At 41.2% G+C, this 12,242-nt stretch overlaps 1 protein-coding gene across 1 annotated transcript in view; it reads right to left on the minus strand.

Annotated features, from left to right (window-relative positions):
• Window positions 1-12,242, minus strand: part of Col19a1 (collagen type XIX alpha 1 chain) — a 321,968-nt gene that overhangs the window by 61,103 nt on the left and 248,623 nt on the right. Inside the window, exons 20-28 of the mRNA XM_029539352.1 lie at window positions 9,286-9,321; window positions 7,821-7,856; window positions 7,669-7,722; window positions 6,933-6,986; window positions 5,382-5,435; window positions 4,635-4,724; window positions 3,928-3,972; window positions 3,741-3,818; window positions 95-130 (exon numbers count right to left, since the gene is read on the minus strand). Of these exons, the coding sequence (XP_029395212.1) occupies window positions 95-130; window positions 3,741-3,818; window positions 3,928-3,972; window positions 4,635-4,724; window positions 5,382-5,435; window positions 6,933-6,986; window positions 7,669-7,722; window positions 7,821-7,856; window positions 9,286-9,321 (483 nt within the window). The remainder of the gene's footprint in view (window positions 1-94; window positions 131-3,740; window positions 3,819-3,927; window positions 3,973-4,634; window positions 4,725-5,381; window positions 5,436-6,932; window positions 6,987-7,668; window positions 7,723-7,820; window positions 7,857-9,285; window positions 9,322-12,242) is intronic.

The following is a 12,242-nucleotide window of genomic DNA, read 5'->3' on the forward strand; positions in this document are numbered from 1 at the left end:
CATTTGGGATAGCATTTGAAATGCAAATGAAGAAAATATCTAATAAAATAAGTTTAAAAAAAAAGAAAAAGAAAAACCTAATGAAGTCACGTACCTGAATACCTGGCTCTCCGGCTGGTCCTTGGGAGCCCTGTGTAAAATGAGAGAGAATTATCCACATCCTACCAGGACGACCCACAAACACCCTTGAATAATCTAAAAGCTCTGTAACACCCCCCCCCCCGCACACTGTTTCTAGAAAGTTCGTCAAGCCGTAGTTAAATGACCAAATATTCGAGACTAGAAGTATGAGACTTTGCGCGCACACGCGGGAGTTTCTTTCTCTCCAGGACGCTGCTGCACACACAGAAGTGTGCAAGCGATGTGTCCAAATTCTATCAGATCAGAAACCAACTACCCAAGGGGCTCAGAGGCCTGGGCCTCCTTTCCTTCCTTCCTTGGCTCGTTTTTTCCTGTTTGTCTATTTGCATATTTCCTGTTTGTTTATTTGCATATTTAGTTGGAAAGAGATTCTTCATCTGTACAATACTTTCTGATCACAGTTCCCCTCCCTCCACTCCTCCCTGCTCCCTCTACCTCCCCTCCCCCGCCCTCCCCTCCTCCATGTCCTCTTCAGCACAGAGCAAGCCTCCAAGAGACAACCCAACCCCACGAAACAAGATATAATGTCAAGGCAGAACAAAGCAGCCCAAGAGGAGGAGAAGGGTCCCAAGGGCAGGCAGAAGAGTCAAGACGCCCGCTTCCACGGTTAGGAGGCCCACAAAAACACAACAGTCACAACATACACAGAGGACCTGGGGGAGACCCATGTGTTCCTCATTTTTCTCCTTAGAAGCAGCCCACACCCGTGTTCACTGGAGGGAGAAGATGGTTACTCCTCGAATACTGGGGTTCACATAACTCAAATGAGGTTCAAGTTAGCAAAGATGTTTGTGGTGGTGCAGCCTTTAGTTTTGAGCTTAGGAAGAAAAGACAGGGTCAGAGTTCTAGAACAGTCTGATTTATGTAGTGAGTTTTAGGCCAGCCAGGGCTACATAGTGAACTTTATTTTTCTTTTTAAAGGGTTTTTTTTTTTTTCTTTAAGCAGTTAGCATCAGTATTTGCTCAGTTTCTTATCTTCTTTAAAAATATTCACCGCACTGTTACTATCTAAGCTCTGTGTTGCCTTTCTATTGTGTTCCTGATATTTTCCCCCTATAAACATGTTACCTCTTTAATGAGTTTTTTTTTTTTTTTTTTTTTTTTTTTTGAGACAGGGTTTCTCTATAGCCCTGGCTGTCCTGGAACTCACTTTGTAGACCAGGCTGGCCTCCAACTCAGAAATCCNCCTGCCTCTGCCTCCTGAGTGCTGGGATTAAAAGTGTGGGCCACCACACCTGGCTAATGAGTTCTTGATACAATGTTTCATCCTCTTTTAAAGACAGCAGATAAAGGAATGTGTTCCATTAAGGCATTTTCATAGACATATTGCTCTCAAATGCTTCCCTTCCCCACTGCCTCCTACCCGCCCAATTTCTTCCTGGTGGTCTCCGTTCTTGCCATAGGAGACCCCTCCTGATTCCTGTCGGATGCATTCCATTATCCTCTTTTATTTCCCCCTCTCCTCTTTATGACCTTTTCTTCCCCTCCATGGTTTCATGTCACACACACACACACACACACACACACACACACACACACACACACCCCACCCCATGGACAGAAAATGTGTACTATTTGTCTTTCTGAGTCTGGATTATTTCATTTAATAGAATGATTTCTAGTCAAATGCACTTTTCTGCAAATGTCATGATTTCCTTCTCCTTTATGGGATGAATAAAATTTCCTTGTGTGTACATACCACACTTTCTTTATGTATTGAGAAAGATCCGGGCTAGTTCCATTTCTTAGCTCTTGTGAATAGTGAAGTAATAAACATGGATGTACAAATCTCTTTGTGGAACACTGAGCTAAAATGATTTTGATATGTACTGAAGAGTAATACAGCTGGGTCTCGTGGTAGTTCTATTTTCAGCATTCCATAGACTTTGTAGCAGTTTGTGTCTACACAAGTTGTAGATAAGAGTTACATTTTCCTCATATCATTATCAATTATTGTCATTTGTCATGATGATAGTTTTTTTGACTAGGAGGAGATGGAGTCTGAAAGCAGTTTTAAAAGAGCCATTTATTTTATTTATAGTACTATGTGTCTGTGTGTGTATGCATGTGTGTGTCTGTGTGTCTGTGTACATACATGTGATGCATGTGCACATGTATGGGGCTCTTGGAGTTGGATGCCCCTGGAGCTGGTGTTACAGGATGTTGTAAGTTGCCTGATGTAGGTGCTGGGAACTGAACTTACTTCCTCTGGAAGCTCACACAGTACAAACTTTTAACTAATGATTCATCTCTCCAGTCCTCCTGAGAGCAGCTTTTACATGGATTTCCTTGACGAATAAGGATGTTATACATTTTATCTATTGGTTATTGTGTTTCTTCTTTTAAGAGCTATTTAGTTCATTAGCCCATTATAGATTGAACAATTTAGAGAATTTTATTTATTTAGGCTTTTAACTTTCAGAGGGTTTTGTTTTGTTTTTTAAATAGAGTTACACACTGATGCAATCCTTGTACCTCTGTAGGCTGTCTTTATAGCCTGGTGGTTGTTTTCTTTGCTGTCTAGAAGCTCCTTAGTTTCATATTTTCCCATTGTCATTTTTTTTTAAATTTTCTATGCTACTGTATTTCTTTCCAGAAAGTTTTTGCCTATCCCTGTATCTCAAAGAGTTTTCTAATGCATCCTTCTAGTAGCCTCTCATTTTATATTAAGGCCCATGATTTCATTCTGAATGATTTTCTTCAGGGTAGGTGGTGTGGAATGTATTTCTTTCTTCCATATGTCAGGATCTGTTTTCCCCAGCGCCATTTGTTGAAGGAGCTATCTTTCAGTCCAAAGAATATATCTGATTCTTTTCTCCCCCAGATTAGGTGTCTGTGGCAGTGTGGTTTTTCAGTCTTCTGTTCTAGTCCCTTGATCTGCATGCCTGCTCATGTGGCAGGACCATGCTGCCTTGGCACTGTGGCTCTGTAGTGTGAATTGAGATCAGGTGTTATGGTTTTTCTAGAACTGCTTTCTGCTTAGGATTGCTTCTGCTGTCCAGGGTCTTTTTTTGTTTCCATATGCACTTTAGCATTGCTTTTCCTGGTTCTGTAAAGAACATCATTAGAATTTTGGTGGAGATTAAAATGAATCCATGGGATGGCTTTTGGTAATATTGCCATTGCCATTGCATTAATTCTGTCAGTTTATGAGCAACAGAAATGTTCTCAACTCCTAGCGTCTCCTGTACCTTCAAGTTTCCATTGAACATGTTTCTGACCTCTTTAGTCAGGCTTATTTTTAGGAAGTCCGCACACCAAGGCTAATTGAGTGAGGTTCCCTCCCCTTGATCTTTCTTGTCAAGTTTCTTAATACTGTGTAGAGAGGCTGCTACATTTAATGCTTATGCTGTGCTCTGCTTCGTTGCTGAAAATTTTTTCAGCTTTACAAGTATTCTAGCAATGTCTTAGGGGTCTTTTAAGCATAAAGATTGAGTTGTGTCTAAACAGGTATGGTTTGAATCTCTCCTTTTCTATTTGTAACTCTTCTATTTTTTCCTCAACTTACTTCTTTATGTAAGATTTTGAGGACTGCACTAAATAAGAGTAGACACATAACACAACCAATGGGTTTCAACAAACATTTGAATATTACTTACTGTTCTACCAGGGATTCCTACCCCCGGTGGGCCTGTGTCCCCAGGAGAACCATGGAGTCCTGGCAGACCTCTTTCACCCTGTGAAACCAAAGGCTCTAATTAATTAGAGGCACAAGACAGACACATTTCCAGTTCTGTTTTTTCTTAACTATTAATTCTTTTAAAATTAGCTATGAAATTCATATACCTTTGGCCCACGTGGACCGGGTGATCCCGGATTTCCATCTAACCCCTAAAAGAAAAAAAAAAAGGCAAGATGACTACATTTCTTTTTCTAAATCATTAAAAAATTAGAAGTCATAATTCAAAACTATGATTCACTCACTAGCCTTCATATTTCTTGAGTAAGCCTCTTATTAAATATAGAGGGACTATTTTACAAGGTTATAGATTTTGAATAATTAGCTTAAAATAGAAGAGGTTTTTAATCTGTGAAGTTAAACATCTACTCTTCAGAATCATCACTGTTAGTTGTGATATAACAGGAGAAAGAGGGCTGAGAAAATGGGCAAATCAAACGAGTATATTGCCTTTCGGGTTTTCAGGTGATACAGTTTCCAATGTCCTGAGAAGAACGTGGATCACACACACTTTCTCTGAGTGATGGTCTGTGGTTATAGCTTTTAAACCTCTGGGGAGGCAATGTGGAGCAGCTGTCCTATCCATTTCTAAAAATCAGCACCTAAGGTCCTGACACCTTTGAAACATCTCAGATGACGTAAAATGGTGTGTGCTTGCTTATCATCTTTGAAACATTCAAGATGTTTTGTCTTTCTGTGCTAGGGTATAGGATACATTTTTTGGGGGGTAGGCTTAAAAAAAAATCACACTTGTGTCTTAAAACTAGGGGCTCAGAATTAGCGGTGATGCCCCTAGTAACAAGGCAGTACTTACTGGCTTCCCCAGCAGGCTTATCCCTGGAGGCCCAGCATCACCCTTGGGACCTGGAAGTCCAGGAGGGCCTAGCCTTCCACCTGGATCTCCCTGTGGAAAACAAGAGGCGATTCTTTCTTTTTCTGCTGAAGTTCATGGTGGAAAGTTGGGAGATAGTAGTTTCCATTGCTTTATGTTGTCATAGCCAATCAAAGTTCATCCTATGTTCTGTTCTAAATTCAGCCACTCAGTGCATTTACCAAGTGCCCAGCCCAGTCTGGGCACTCTACTTACCATCTTAGACACATTCAAGGTCTGACATGAGTGCTGCTACACAGGTTTAGCAGTACTAGGAAACACCGACTTATGTGTAAACACAGGAACAGAGTGTCTATTCATGAAGAGTTTTTAGATGATCGAAATGCCTTATCATCCCCTGAGAGGGATGCAGTATTAATACGCATATGACATATCAAGAAGCAGGTAGGAAAAGACTAAGAGGTTTCTGAGACTCCACAGTTCGGCCTCAGCCCTAGTATCTCCACTTCCAGGTTGGCTCATTTCTCATCTGAAGTTTCTGTGCTCCTTCATGGCAATGATATATGACACCAGGGGCACCAGGACACAGTTTGTGTGAACATCTGTGCCCTGTACTGATACATCCTGGGAGGCTCAAGCCTTGAAATCTTTTGCTTCTTCCACGACATTCGCATCTTTGGTCTTTCTATCTATTTACTCAATATACAAAATATAAAATCTAAACTCTACCTTTTCTCCCTTAATGCCTTGTTTCCCTGGGATACCATGTTCTCCTGGCAATCCCTAGAAAATACAAAAGGAAAGAAAGCGAGTAGTTAGAACATCTCTTAGTGTAATAGCCATGCGCCTTTGTAAGAGAACTGAATTTAAACATCTATAAACAAGGTAATGTTGGTGTTTAGCCTTAGGGGAAGTGCTATTTGGAGATATGTGTGGCTTGTTGTCTCGAGTGAAGTCAACAGCCATAATGGGAAACAGAAAGGAGGAATTGAAATGTTCTACCTATATAGTTACTAAGAAGGAGGTGGGATGGTAGGGGCTGGGAGCAAGCACTACAGCCCAACTAAAAATGTCAAAATATTTTTATTATGCTTTTGCACAGGGGCTCTTTTCCTTTTGATTTTATTCTCTTTTTATTTCCTCAGTACTGACAGTTCTGCCTAACCAGAGTATTTCCTGTTTCGTCTTGTGTTATTAACATTTTCTATCTTTTATGGTGTCTTTCCATGAGGTATCCCTGAAGTGGTCCAATAATGGCTTGTAGGAGTGCGGTGGTTTGAATATGCTTGGCCCAGGGAGTGGTACTATTAGGAGGTGGAGCCTTGTTGAAGGAAGTGTGCCACTTTGGGCATGGGCTTTGAGACCCTCCTCTGAGCTGCCTCGAAGACAGACAGTCCTCTCCTGTCTGCAGTTGGATCAAGATGCAGAACTCTCTGCTCCTGCTTTAGCACCATGTCTGCCTGGATGCTGCCATAATTCCTGCCACGATGATAATGGGCTGAACCTCTGACACTGTAAGCCAGCCCCAATGAAGTGTCCTAATATAAGCGTTATGGTGTCATCATGGTGTCTGTTCACAGCAGTAAAACTCTAACTAAAACTAGGAGGGATAAATGACATTTCCTATGGATCAGATGCCCAGATTAGCAAGCCCACTATGAAGGCCAACCAGTTGTCTCCAGGAGGCTCAGGCAGTAAGCTTGAGAGCAAGGAAAGAAGTCATAGGGCCGCTCTCAAGATGGTGGAAAGAGGGCAGATCTCAAGTCGGGCCAACTAGCATCCTAGTCATGGGCACAGAGTCACTGAGAGTTGTAGCCAGGAATTGTCTCCATTTTGATCTATTATTTGATGGTTAGCTCTCAGTTCCCATGGGGAGTCTAGGAGATTATCCAAGGGTAGAAATATGGGAAGAGAGAGAGAGAGAGAGAGAGAGAGAGAGAGAGAGAGAGAGAGAGAGAGATTGAGCTAATCATATAGCATGAAAATGATTATTTGAACTCGAGTCTATGAATGTAATTTGGTAACACTTGCTGTCTTTTTTGGTTTTCTCTTATTTCTTTGGATATTTCTGTTTTCCTCCATTCTGTAGTAGTATTGACTACTGACAATTGAGTTATCTTGAATTTCAAAGATTAGTTTATTCAGATCCACTTAATCCCCTGGCATTAGAAGTGACCAATTTGGGTGGTGGGATTAATCTATGGTTTTGGGGACAGTAGCCTAATCAGCTCTTTAACTGACATTAATTTTATTTCAAAGTAGTGATGGTACAATACATACGACATCTCCTGGTGGTCCTCTGGGCCCCATGGAACCTGCAGGTCCTTGCTGACCCTAAAATAGAAGATGGTATATACTTTAAGTTTTCATAAAACTAGATCATATCTGAATATTGGTGAGATACAACGAGATATTTTTGGGAAGAGATAGACTCTCAGCATCTCACCTTCTGTGTATCATACTGACATGTGCACAGAGCTTAGTAATACAGTTCTGAGACAGTTCATTAATGGGCCTGTTTTACCTGCAGGTGATGATGGGGTAACCAGACCAAAGCATTGGCTGGGATCATTACACTCAAGTCTCTCCCACACTTCCCCCAACTGCTTTGTCTTGAGACACTCCTGAAGAATCTCCCCTGGGAAACTCAGACATCACAGGAATGCATAATTTCAGTAAGGAAATAGATCTCAAATCCTCTTCCTGTTAGGAATGTGGCACAGGGCTGTAGATTTAACTGACATTGTTTACTTTTAAAGCTTTTATGGATGCTGTTGTGAATTTGCTCTGAAAAAGGATTTAAAAGTTCCATTGTATCCCAAAAGGCCTAGTGTTTATATTTGTAATAATTGTAGCCAGTGGGGTGGGGTCACCATGGAAACAAGATAAAGTCTCTGAGAACATTTTGATGAAAATGAGTGGCCCACCAAAACCTTTTTGAATGCGGGATGGCTGTAATTCTCTAATTATTTCCAAGTAGTGATTTCGGACACACGTTTATTTATGAAGTACATACCTTTAGCCCTGGGCTTCCTAGTAAACCAGGGGGACCAGGATCTCCAGGTTCCCCCTAAGTGCGTGAATAGAAAGGAAAGTTAAATGTTACTATTGTTTTTACCATCTTGTTAGGGTTGCAACTGTGACTGAGAAAAAAAAAAGCCAGATTACCTTTATTCCCTGGGGTCCTAATAGGCCGGGTTCTCCCTGTAAATAAAACAATCACCATATGGTTCATTCCTGAATCCAGATGGAGTGGGACATCTTGATACTTTAATTGACTTTCTATCAGCTAACACATAACAAATGGGGACATTATGGAAACCATGCAATCAAACAATGCTCACCCTAAAACATTCATAATCCTTACTGCTAGTAAGTAATAGAACACATCATTTTATTTCTTCATGTGATATGACACATCAGCAGTGACTCATTCACCACCAGCTGATCACCAACCTCAGATATGAGTCAGGATAGAATAGGCTGATATTATGTATATATATATATATATATATATATATATATATATATAATTTTCATAAAACTTACTATAAATATACTATATCTTTTATAACATATACACCATGTAGTATATATGTTATATAACATACACATGTAATATATAATATATACATATGCATGTACATATAACATATTCTATAATACATGTATATTTCTATAATATAATATGTTTATTATAATATAACAGAATAAAGAAGAATAAAGAGATGTGCACTGGTGATTCTACTCCCAGGTGCTTAGTAAAAGATATTTTCTTATTTTCCACGGCTTACTTGAAAATCCAATTTGTGTCTTTAACAAATTTTCTGAAAACCTGCATTGCCTGTTTTATAGTTTGCATATTCTTATTGATGACTTTTATGAAATTGAGGCCTATTCACTGATAGCAGTAGGTGTAATACCCAAAATTAGCCTGTAAGTGCCACCTGCCCAAGGACCAGGAAACTTCCTAGGACACTGGGAGTTGTAGTTCTTGGAAACTAACAAAGCCTCATGGGAAGGCATGGTAGCCTATGAGTTCTGTCCATAAAAACCCTGGAGCCACTCAGCTGGGAAAGTCCAGGGAGTGATCGTGATCAAAGTTCATCTCCTGGTTAGTATTTAATATTTAATAAAGCTTGCTTCAAATTTGAACCAAAATAGTGGAATCCCCACCTCACCCCCATGCAATCTCAGGAATAACATAGGCTAAAGAAAACCAGAAGAAAGCTGGCAAGATGACTCAAGAGAGTAAAAGCCATTGTTGCTGATCCTTAAGACCTGAATTTAGCTCTCAGGACCCACAAGGCAGAAGGAGAGCTGTCCTCTGACCATCATAGACATAACAGGCAAGTACTCGGTGTGGCATACACATACTGTCACCTCCCAATAAATGTAAAATACAAATAGAAGTACAAAAGAAAGCTAGTAAAACCCAAATCAGATGTTCAAATGTTATCATATGGTAGCACTTATCAAGGATTAAAAATAAGAGTTAAAAAAAAGAACACAGAAGAAAGTACAATTTTCAAGAAACTTACTTTATCAAATGTATTAGGTGCCAGACAACAAAATGGAGAGAAAAAAAATCAATGAAATAGAAAACCCAAGACAGTGATAAACACCTACTTACTCTATCTCCCTTTTCACCTTTTGTTAAAGACTCCCCCTAGGAAAATGGGCAAAAAACAGAATCAATTATAAACACTTAGAAATCAACTCAGACAGGGTGAGAATTAATTTACAGATTCCTTCATGGTCCCAAATGAGCATGGAGCTAAGCATTTTAAACCTATCCTGAGGCTCCCAACAGCAGTCAGATTGAAATGCTGCCCAGGGCTAAAGCCTGATTGTGAAATGAAGACGGATACACTCATCTGAAAGCAGAGGGAAATGGGGTGGGGTGGCCGTCAAATGGCAGGGATGTGCTCGAGTTTCCCACCTCAGTGCACTGTGCATCTAAACACACAAAAGCATTATTTTAAGGATGCTCATTAAAGTGTCCATTGTATACTAATCGAAATGACACAAAGGGGTTAATTACTGGTTAATTACTGGTTAATTCCACAAGTGGGTGGAACTGATGTCGGTTGCTCTTGGGGTTAGGGTTCACTGGAAAGATAGATTGGAGGTATGAACTCTGCTGACTGGTACTCTCCTTGATGTCACTATGTTACCAACCTTCACGTCTTACACAAACACACGCACACATGCACACACACATACATGTAAAAATGCACACATGCACAGATACACACCCATGCACATGCACACATGCACACCCATGTGCACACGCATGCACAGACAGACATACGCACAGACAGACATACACACTGTAGTTAACCTCAGGTGTCAGTGGGAATTTGCTCTTAGTATAGCCATATACATTTGAGGAAACTGCGGCACAGAAAAGTAGAATGTTTTATATAAAATCTGGGCAGCCTGATTTAAGGCCAGTCTTTCTTTGTTTCCATCTGCCTGCTTTGATTTTTAAAATCAGATTTATTTATTATTTGAATTGAGTGAATGGCCAATAAGGTGGAAACTATAAACTTTAAAGAGTTCTTTCATGTATAGAAATCGAGAGACATATAAGAACCATCATCATTATGGGACTGCTATTTTCTTGGATACCTCACTCTGGGGTGGGGGCAGGGAGTGATTATTGAATCACTGCCTTTGAGATTCTCATGTTCTATGTATGTGCTAGGCATGTAGGGTCACCTTCTCATACATTCTCTAGCTATTTTCTAAGTTTATTCGACCGAGTACCTAACTCTAGCAGTGACCTGTAATCAGATGACAGGAGTTGCTGGCTCGTGAGAGATCGTGAGAGGCCTCCTCACTCTTCGTCAATCTCACTTCCTTTTCAGTGGTGAGAGACGTTGTGTGTACCCAAGGATAAAGCTATGGGATCCAAATCAGCTTGGTGACTGTGTAGGGATTTGAACACCCACCTCCTCCTAGTGAACTGTGCTGCCCCTACAGTGTGAGTGAGGTCTAACTTACCTGGGCTAAGCCACCTACCTGTTAGTCAGTGTAACTGTACAAGCTGTTATCTACCTAACAGAAGCTCATCTTTTATTATGGATTTTTATTTTTACATGTTAGACCAGAGCCTTATCTATATTCTATCATTTCAGATTTTTGTTCTAGAATTATGCACATGACTAACTCTTAAGATTTGAGGCACTCGCAGTGGGCTGCGTTGCTTCTGCCTCTGCGTGCTCTTATGTCTTAGCAGTCTTGAAAGAGTCACGGCGTGCTCGAAATCCACGTTCAATCCCTGCTCCTTGGGAATTAATACAGGGCAATGCTTTAACATAGAGCTGTATCTTCAGACCTCGAATTTTGTCTTTTAGTTTTGAGAGAAGATTTAATTAAGTTGCCAAGTTTGGACCTGAACTCACTCTGTGTCCCAAGCTATTCAAGCTTGGGATCCTGCAGTCTGATCCCTAGGATAGCTGGGGATAACAGGTCTACACTCCAGGTCTGGTACAAAAATCTACACGGAGTTGTAGGATGCTGGTTACGTACAGGCTTGCTATTTAGTCTCATTTTTCCTGAAGACTGCCTGGGGTAGCCATTTTAGGTTGTAGAGTTCCACTTCCCTTATCTATTAACTTTTGTGAGCTGTGGTTTTGCCTGTATGTGTGTCTGCACCACATGTGTTCGTGCTGCCCATGGTGATCATGATATGACATCAGATCCCCTGGAGCTGGAGTTACAGATGGTTTTAAACCACTGTCTGGGTGCTAGAATTGAACCTGGGTCCTTTGGGAGAGCAGCCAGTGCTTTGAACTACTGACCCATCCCTCCAGCCCAAGAAGTTATTTCTGCTGAATAAAAAGGCCAAGGCTCAGATTGGCCCAAATGGGCAGCCAGGCTCCCCATGAACACTGAAGGCATGAGAGAAAGCCTGAGGGGATCCGTTAAAAAGAGTAAGGTCTCTCATGCCTAGGAAGGATGTACCACTCCAGCCCGCAGTGATGCTGGAGCAACACTAATGTCACGCGTGGGAAACACAGGCTTCCAGGCGCCACCCAGAACTCTTGAGTTAGAACTCTTGGCTTCGAGGTTGCACTCTTGTTTAGAGTACAGCAGGGGTGGACGAAAGTCCTTCTCTGCTCTGTGTCCTATTTGTCACATCTCCCGTGGTGCAAAGTTAAAATCGAGGTGGGTATCACTGGGCTGGGAGAGTCTGGAGAGCCCTAGGAGGAGTTAGGACTTGGTGTGAGTGGCTCACAGGAGCGGGAGAGCAGCAGGAAGAATCCTATAATAGTTCCCAGACCCTTTGAAATCCTGAACTGGACGACACTGGTAAAAGCTCGTAGGAGCCGGGCGTGGTGGCACATGCCTTTAATCCCAGCACTCGGGAGGCAGAGGCAGGTGGATTTCTGAGTTCGAGGCCATCCTGGTCTACAACGTGAGTTCCAGGACAGCCAGGGCTATACAGAGAAACCCTGTCTCAAAAACAAAACAAAAAAAAACAAAAACAAGAACAAAACAAACCCCAAAAACCTAACAAATAAATACTTGCATAAATACTTGCAATTAGTAGATAAAAATGCTGCTATCAAATAGTCTACG

The sequence above is a fragment of the Mus pahari genome, chromosome 5, assembly GCF_900095145.1.
Source record: "Mus pahari chromosome 5, PAHARI_EIJ_v1.1, whole genome shotgun sequence".
Lineage (NCBI taxonomy): Eukaryota > Metazoa > Chordata > Mammalia > Rodentia > Muridae > Mus > Mus pahari.